Source organism: Desmodus rotundus, chromosome 11, assembly GCF_022682495.2.
Source record: "Desmodus rotundus isolate HL8 chromosome 11, HLdesRot8A.1, whole genome shotgun sequence".
Taxonomy (NCBI): domain Eukaryota; kingdom Metazoa; phylum Chordata; class Mammalia; order Chiroptera; family Phyllostomidae; genus Desmodus; species Desmodus rotundus.
Genome location: NC_071397.1, coordinates 102,024,188 through 102,033,171, shown reverse-complemented (window position 1 = coordinate 102,033,171; position 8,984 = coordinate 102,024,188). Strand labels below are relative to the sequence as shown.

At 60.2% G+C, this 8,984-nt stretch overlaps 1 protein-coding gene across 1 annotated transcript; it reads left to right on the top strand.

Moving 5' to 3' along the window:
* Positions 1-6,740: 6,740 nt before the first annotated feature.
* Positions 6,741-8,453, top strand: GPR31 (G protein-coupled receptor 31). Its single transcript, XM_024551673.3, has one exon. It carries the CDS (start codon positions 6,863-6,865, stop codon positions 7,805-7,807), a length of 945 nt encoding a protein of 314 aa, XP_024407441.2. The 5' UTR covers positions 6,741-6,862; the 3' UTR covers positions 7,808-8,453.
* Positions 8,454-8,984: the final 531 nt, after the last annotated feature.

Genomic DNA, 8,984 nt, shown 5'->3' with positions numbered 1-8,984 from the left:
GTCCTTGCGCACCTTTCCACACAGTACCACCCGACGGAGGCGGCTGCCTCCGCTAACGTGGGCTCCGTTTGGTGTCCTTCGCTTAAGGCTGAAGGACACAGCAAGGACGTTAGGGCAGGACCAACTGTGCAGCGGTGACCAGTGGTCTGTGGCTAACACTTCTGGATTCCCAAAAAACAAGCGGAAACCAGAGTCTTATCGAGATGGATATTTCACCGGCTGTTTAGAAATCAGAAGCCACAGCCTTTAACCTGACACAGTAACTTTTCTACGAGACCCTTTGCGGACCCTGCGCTTCGAGGGCAAAGGACACCGCAGGAGGCGCCACTGCACAGAGGGCACCTGGGCAGGGGGCGGGGGGACATGCGGGGACGTCTACAGTACAGAGACAGTGGGCAGAGAGACGCACACTCTGCTCCGGTGTCAGACAGGAAGCGGCGAATCAGGGGTCTGGTGGGACAGCTGAGTCAGGGAAAGGCTCCCGGTGGGTGGCTGTAGCGGGGCTGCCCCAGCCGGTGCCTCCTCTCGGATCAGAAACACTGAGCTGCCACACCCCAGGGGAATCCCCGCCGCGCTCCCTCCCTCACAGACACAGGGCGGACAGCTCTGCCCGCCCCCCTGGAAGGAAGTGGTCGTGTCTGTGCTGGTGCATCACCACCCAGCTCTGCAGGACGAGGAAGCAGGGAGACCAGACACCTGGACGGGTGCCCCTAACTGGTGCCACGAAGCCCCGCCCACCCTGCGTGACCCCTTCGCACCCGGCTCACCAGCAACTCCTCAGTCCTGCCACCTTCCTGGGAGGGCTCAGCTGTCTTCCCGGGGTCAGTCCCGGCCTGTGGGTCCCCGGGGTGACTGGTGTCTGCTGGCCGCTCGGCCTCCAGGTGGGCCCCCAGCATTCTGGAGGAAAGGGGGGCCTGTCAGGAGGTGGGAGGCAGGGTGCCAGCCCTGCACCCTCCGCAGAATAAGTGTGAGGAGTGCCTTTTGACACAGCCTGTCTCTGCCACTCAGTGCTCACGCACCGACCCAGCAGAACGCAGTGTGGTGTGGGGGCCACTGCAGAGCGGGGGCCCTGGGCAGGCCACCTGTGGCCTCTCCTCGGCAGTGACTGGCAGTGCTCTTTCAGTCGGGCTCAGGAGTGTCTCCGTGGGAAACCTGGGGACTGCTCAGCACCTCAGGTAGCACCGGCCAAGTAGGCACCCACCCGAAAATGTTGAATCCGACCTGGCCACTGGGGTGATGGATGGACCATCCAATGCCTTCTGCAGAGAAGGTGGGTGACTGGGGCGGCCACCTTCAGGGCCCAGCTCCTAGAGAGGCAGGGGCAGGCGGCCACCAGCTCAGCACAGTCCCCAAACAATGCCAAGGGAGGCGGCTCCTGCTGGGGGGCCCAGCCTTAGAACAAAAGGGCATGTGCTGGGGAACAGCCTCCCCGCTGAGACGCGGAGTGTCCCTGTCTGCCACGGCCACTGAAAATCAGACAAAACAGCAGAAACCGAGATTCCCAGAGAGTGGGCAGTGCCAAGCTCTCTGAACCGTCCCCCCCCATATCCGGTCCATTCTGAGAAACTGGGTCAATAGGGCCTGAGGCCAACGCAGGAGGTTGAGGACTTCGCCCACGCAGGGACCTGGCGGAGGGGAGGGTCTGTAGATGAACTCCACCGGAAAGGCGCGCACCCCAGACTACCTGTGAGCATCAGAGCGCACCGTCCATCAGAGGGCACCGTCCATCACAAGCCACTCACAGCGTGTGTCTCAGGGGAGCCAAATCCTCCACCGAAAACCGACAGCCTACCGCCTGGGTCACTCCTCCCTCTGAGGGCTTTAGGGAAGTCGCACCCAGAAGGCAGTGAGGTCAATCCTCCTCGTCCTCCGTAAAGGGCACTTTTTCTCCTTATTCTGAAACGGTGCTCGTTTGTGTGCTCGGGCCCAACCCCTCCACCCCGCAGTCTAGGGGGGCCTCTCTCCCCAGCCACCCCAGCCAGGCTCTGTCACCTCACACGTCCGTGCAGGTCGCTTGGGCCAGGCGCCTGTCCCTCCGGGCCATGTCCCCACATGGCTGCCCCCCCCCCGCCCCCGTCGGAGCAAACCAGGAGACAGTGGCTTGATTCTAAACGGACGCCCTGTCTTAAAGGCACATGCCTTCCCAGTCCACTGCCCAGCTGTACGAGCGCCCCCGTGTCATCAGTGGGCCGTCCCAGCTCATGGGGGCAGGCACAACCAGCCCCCAGCCGGCCCGAAAAAGGGACTTCTGTGGTGCACTGTGAGGTTCCTCCGAGCACTAAGAATAGAGCTCCCCTCTGGCCCAGCAACCCCTCCTCTGGGTGTCCCCTGATAAATCTGAAAACGTTTGCTCACGGGAGCATTGCTCACGGGGGCCGGGAGGTGGAGACCTTCGGCAGAGGACGGACGGGGTGAAGGAGATGTGAGCGTATACACAGGGGACACTCCTCAGCCGTAAGGAAGGACGAGAGACTGCCCTTTGTGACGACACGGGTGGGCCTCGAGACCAGCACACCGAGCAAAACCGGCCAGACAGGAGATGCTGAGAACTGTGATTCACCGGTACGTGGGGCGTAAGACCGAAAGATAAGCAAACAAGACAGGCAGACCAGCGAAGACTCACCAACAGCGTGGGGGCCTCCAGAGGGAGGGTGGGAGAGTAAAGGGGAAGGGGGCAGATGTATGGAGAGGGAAGGAGACCGACTTTGGGTGGGGGCCCGCGGTGCAGCGTCCTATCGTCTATCACAGAACTGCACACTTGACCTTGCTGAACAATGTCACCCTGTGCCTTCAATTGTTTAGCAGAGCAGTTCAATAAAACAGACAACTGAAAAAGTAGAGCAATACTGCTGAATAAGGAAACTACCGGTTTCACACAAAACCCGTCGGGAACGCCACGCTGATACGTCCCAGCCATCCCTCCAGTAGCAACGACCCCAAAAAGGGCCGCCTGAACCCGGCAGCCGGCACTGGCCACGCATGACCATCTGTCTCACTTCCCGGCACAGCTCCCGGTGTGAGCTCGCACTGGGGGGTCTGCTCAGGGGGTTTCCGTCGTTTTCGGCCTGAAACTGTTTGACTTTAGCCTGCACTAAAAAAAAACAAAAGGAGGAGGAAAAGAGGGGGAAACCAGCTTCCTGACCAGGGGCATGTTTGCGCGCGGCCCAGTTTTGGCCAGGTTGAGTGCAATTATTGTACAGGAAAAGCCTGGTTTTGTGGGACTGGATTTTCCCTCGAACACTGACCGTATTCTGAGGCCTGAAGCCCTGAGGCGTCGGTCACCCGCTCCTCTGATGGCCCACGCATGCAGGATGTCCTGAGGCTGCTGAAACTCTTCTGCACCAGCCGCACACCCGGGCAAGCGCTCAGGACCCCCGGAGGCCTGGGCCGCATCCTGCGAGCTCCCGGCCCTGCACTGGAACTTCCTGTCTCTTTTACAGAAACAAGCCCTTTTTCTGGAAGCGCCCCCAGCTCCTTGCTCCTAAGGCCGAGGGCAACACTCATATGTCCCTGCCTGGGAGGGAAGCAGGGCCCCAGGGCTTGGTGGTCACTTGGAAAGGGGACCCAGAAAAGAAAATGAAACGAGAGGAACTTCTGAGCGTTTACAAGAAACCACTGAGGCCGAGAGAAGTCAGCGGCGCCCCCAGCGGGCCGCGATCGCCTTGAGGGTGCACATCGAGCCTGGGGTCCGTCTGCTGGGCGCACTTCCCCTGCCGGGGTCCCACCCCGGCTCGCCGGCCTGGCATTTCCCCTCCTGCCCACTTCTGTTGCACGATTAGTGTGTCCTGCTGTGTTTTTACACATCTGCCTACTCACTGATCTCCCCGTGCCGGAACACGTCCCTTAGAACTAGGAAGTATTATAAGAATTGTAAATATGTGTATTCTCAGCACAAAATGAGTCGCACTATGTTCTCATATTATTTGAATAAATGAGTGCGCAGTGAAGAATTTAAGTGCCCACAAGGAGGTCTGACCTTTGCCCTCTGCTGCTGGGAAGTCACCGCCAAGCCCTTGGAATGTCAAGCCTGGTCAGGGCCTCTCTGTTCGCCGGGGACTTGGGCCGGCCAGCAGTAGTTGTGGGGTGTGGCAGGGATGCTGGGTCACACAGTGTCCGCCTGACCTGCCCAGGGGCTGGAGGCTGGGGCCACACCAATGGAGTCTCTGGACCCGGAGACTCAGGGGTCCCGGTGGGCTGCGTGCGTCATCGCACCATCTGTGCAGAGAAGGCAGCCCTGCCCTGACCCCCTGGGGAGAGGCCCCAGAGGCCCCACACCGGTCACTCTCCCGCCCTCTGTCCCAGGCGCCTCCTCCCCTGGTTGACGCTACCCTGTGTCCTTTCTCTGTAACAGAACACAGCAGTGAGCAGAGTCACGTGTGGTGAGCTCTGAGAGTCCTTCTAGGATGCTCGGGTCCCCACTGGTGTCAGAGAGGGGGCGACCAGCAGGGGTCCTCCCTCCAAACTCTCAGGTGGCCGACGTCACAGCCAGGCACGGGAAAGCCGAGGTCAGAGTAACGGCTTGGTCTGCACAGTCCTCCTCCTGGCGACCTTTAGACACAAAAGAAAAACTGGGAAGGAAGCATTGGTACAATTAAACTTGTGGTGCGGGTCTGAAGCAATGGTTCCATTTTCACTTAAACTTCAGAACACGCATAGAAATAAAATATAAAATCATCATAAATTGAAGGGAGAGCAGAGAAGTTTCCGACGTAGGGAGGGTACTGAAGAAATAGTGGTGGTGATTGAAAATAGTGTGTCTGGGTTATCAGGTTTAATAAGGCAGCACCCCTCTGGGAGCAGCTCCAATGCTACAACTTTGAAAGAGCAGGAGGCCGGGACAAGTCAGTCTCTTAGAAGAAAGGACGATAAATCTGTGTGCTGACAGAAAGCAGAATTTAAATGAAAATTTTCACTTTGATTTCCTATGTTCAAAAGGAAAATGTGTAATTCTTAATGTCCGTGTTTGACCTAATGAGTTAGAATATGTATAATTTAGAAAGTTTGGGCATAAATTGAAATTTGTTGTTAAGGGGCAGCTTTTTAAGGTCTGCCGAAGGTTTCAGCGTGTTCAGAGAAAGAGAGTTAACTTGCTTCTCTCCTGTGTTTATGCGCCTTCCGCCCTGAGAGCCGGGTTGGCAGCCAGCTGCTCTGGGTGCTGGTTCTCAGACAGGAGGCAGGCAGTCTCCCGCCAGCCCTCTCCCAGCTCTCGGGCAGAATTCCGTCCTCTCGCCTTTCCCGGGAATTGTTTATAACGGGCTTGCAGCTGGCGAATCCCTGTGTTGCTGTGGGGGCCCAGCCGAGACACTTCTACAATTCTGGATGCTCGCAGGACTTCCTCAGAAACCAGAGAAGCAGCTGAACCTGCGTGAGGCTGAGTAGGGTGATAGGTGGGCGGGTGGTCCGGCTGGAGAGGAACCTTGATGCAAACAAAGATGCGCAAGCCACACCCCCTGAAAGGGCACGCAGGTCGAAGCTCCGGGGGATTCCAGGGACAGGACAGGTCAGGTCAGGAACGCAGCAGTGAGCTCCCGCCCACTGGTCCAGACCCCCAGCTCCAGTGGGAACCTGGGCTGGGAGCGTCCAGCCCCCCACACCCACTGGCCTGTCGCCTTGAGCAAATACCTGCCTTCCCTGTACCTCCACTTCTTCATCCACAAGGCAGAGCTGAACTTTGCACCCACTTCACCCAGCTGCGGCGCAGCTCACTGCAAGGGCGCGGGGGAGCGCACGCCGCTGCGAACCACCACAGCACCTCGATGTCCCGGACACGGGCGCACTGCGCTTTACCTGCATCTCGAATGCGCACCAGCCCCTGCACCTCTCAGGGGAGGGGCCTCGGGTGCACGCACATTTATCCGCTTCCCCCAGCCACAGTGGAGAACCAGAATTAGAACTAAAGCCCGTTTGAAGCCAAAGCCCAAATCAGGCTGAACGGAACCAGGGTGAATCAGGGTCAGCAGAGGGGCGTGACCAAGGTGAACTGGGGTCAGCAGAGGGCCGGGACCAAGGAGAACCGGGGTCAGCAGAGGGGCAGGACCAAGGAGAACCGGGGTCAGCAGAGGGGCGGGATGTCTGGATTCATTCAGCGTTTATTTTGGCTCCGTTACGTGCCGGCGTCGTTCTGTCACTGGACACGGAGCATATCGCTGGGCTCAGGGACCTGACATTGAGGCGGATTCCATGCCTCTTGACCCACCATGGGTTTCACAGTGCTCTCAGGACTGAGCCCCGTGGTGTGGACCCTGGTCCAGGGGGTGCGGGAGGGGAGGGGAGTCTCCTCGGCAGAAAACTTGGCGAAAGCACAGGCGAAAGCGGTCCCCTGTGAAGTGACCTGGCCACCCGATCTGCTTCCAGGGGAAGGCAGGACCGGGTCTGGCCGCCAGCTGGTGAAAGCGAGCTGTGCAGGTGGGTCTCAGCTCCCGTCAGGTGCAGGCTGTCACTCCGTCTGTCATTTTTCAAAGACAGGTGGGAGCCCACGCAACCCCCCACTGCAGGTCCCACTCTGCAGTCGCTGGCCCAGCCCGCTCCCTCAGGTGCTCTCGGGGCGCGAGCAATCAGCTTAACACAACACCAGCTGATGGGAAGGGAACTGCAGTTTCCTCTTTTCAAGGCAAAGCAGGACAGACGCGAAGTGCAGGGGCTTTTGCCTGCCCCACAGATCCTCTTTCCAGAGAGATTTCAGTTTGCTTCTGACTCCAGCCTGGCGCTGCTTCCGCGCTCCTGCGTGGTGAGAACAGGCAGAGCCTGTGAGCGCTTAGGCAGGAAAAGCCTTGTTCTTTCCGCCGGGCGGCCGAGCGGCGCCCAGGCTCTGGTCCCCTGCACTTGGCCTCTTGAGAGCCGCTTTGCAGCAGCGGGCAGGGCCATGCCGCCCCCAAACTGCTCCGAGCTCAGTGTGGCGGTGGAGGTGGCGGTGGCCACACTGCTGGCGCTGGAGTGCGGGCTGGGCCTGCTGGGCAACGCCGTGGCCCTGTGGACCTTCTTCTCCCAACTGAAGGTGTGGAAGCCCTACGCCATCTACCTGTGCAACCTGGTCATCGCAGACCTCCTGCTGACCCTCTGCCTGCCCTTCCTCGCGGCCTTCTTCCTGCAGCACAGGACCTGCAGCTTCAGGCACGTGCCCAGCAGGGTCCTGTTTTTCCTGTGGGCTCTCGGCCGCAGCGTGGGCGTCGCCTTCCTCACGGCGGTGGCTTTAGACCGGTACTTCCGCGTGGTCCACCCTCGGCTCAGGGTCAACCTTCTGTCCCTTCGGGCGGCCTGGGGCATCTCAGTCCTCGTCTGGCTCCTGATGGTCGTCCTCAGCCACCAAAACTTGCTGGTGCCCGCCGCTGAGTGTCTGGGGCTGGAGCCCAGTGGGGGCGGCCCCTTCAGCCTCACTTGGCAGGAAGTGCTGTCCTTCGTCCAGTTCATTCTGCCCTTCAGCCTCATCTTGTTCTGCAACGCCGGCGTCATGAGGACCCTGCAGAAGAGGCTCCGGGACTCGGACAAGCAGCCCAGGCTGCAGCGGGCCCGGGCGCTGCTGGCCACGGTCGTGGCTCTGTTCGCGCTGTGCTTCCTGCCCAGCTTCCTGGCCCAGGTCCTGCTGGCCGTCTTCCGAGGGGCGGGCAGCTGCGGGGTCTGGACAGCGCTGGTGCACACGTCACACGTGGCCAGCAGCCTCACGGGCTTGCAGAGCGTGCTGAACCCGGTGGTGTACTGCTTCTCCAGCCCCGCGTTCAGGCACTCCTACCGGAAGGTCTTCTTCACCCTGCGAGGCCGAGGGCAGGACCCCCGGGAGCCGGGCTGCCAACTCAGAGACTCGGACTCCTGAGCACGACCAGGTCCCGAGTTCCGGTTCTACTGGGACCTCCGTGAGAGAAACCGTGAGTTAGGACTCCGGACACAGGGGGCATCTTGGGACGGGGCCGCCAAGATCAGGCCACAGACTTCAGCAAAACTGTAGTGAGTGTTATCACTGACTGTTCGCCAGGTCATTCCTGGGCTGCTGCACAGAATAGAGCAGCAGATGAGCCCTAGGACGCCGGCACTTGCTCGGCACCCGCTCGGCACCCAGTCCGGCTGCAAGCTGAACTGCTGCGGTGACCGTGCCCCCACCAGAAGGACGGTACTCAGAGGGCTCAGCGGGGAGGGGCGGGGCTGGAGGCCGCGTTTACCCTCACTCCTTCTGGGATGCACAGTGGTGTTCATTGTCTTGGCTTCGATTGGTAAATGCCAATCGTCTGTGCCTCTCCCCGCCTAGCGCGCAGCTGGGCGGCGAGGAACCTGGGAAAGCGTTCTCACACCTGTCTCCTCCGTGCGTGGCGGCCTAACCATGTTCGGGGTCCCGGGGCATGGGATTCTAGCGGCAACGCTGTGCTACCTTTCCAGGTTGTAGTTCCTCCTGAGCCCACAGGAGTTCAAAGGCTCAGAAGCGCAGGTGAGCAGGGGCAGCTGGGAAGCGTCTGAATAAAATCCCTGCCAGGCCTGTTCCGTTCCTTTTCCGTTGAAGGAAAAGTGTCTGCTTTTCTTCCCCTGACCTTATCGCACGTGCTGCTTTACAAAAAGCTGAGCCTTCACAGGAATATTTCCCACACTGTGGTGACCACCCACAGTCCTTCTTTCCTGGATTATCCTGTAATCTCTCCAGGAGACACTTCCGAACCGTTTCCCTGATGGGGGGCATCGAGGCCCACTGCTCTGTGCACAGGTAAGTCCACGCTGAAGTCACACAGTCCTCTGACCTGTCCCTGCAGGAAGCCCGCCCTCAGGAGGGACACAGCAGCCCCCACGACTCCGGCAGGCCTTCGGGCCAGTGCTGGGCACAGCGGCCTCCCAAACACGCCCCCCCCGCCCTCCCCGAGGGTGTGTGTCTGGCCCAGGATGCTGCAGCTGGCCGCCCTCTTAGGCCCCTCCACCCCCGGCTCCCACGTCAGCCTGGCAAAATGGGGAAGTCACCCCACAGTGTGACTACCTTTCAGGCTCTCGCTGCCAGTTTTGTGGGCAGAGCG

Coding starts and splice junctions, on each gene's coding strand:
- GPR31 (XM_024551673.3), top strand. CDS start 6,863: ATGCCGCCCCCAAACTGCTCCGAGCTCAGTGTGGCGGTGGAGGTGGCG.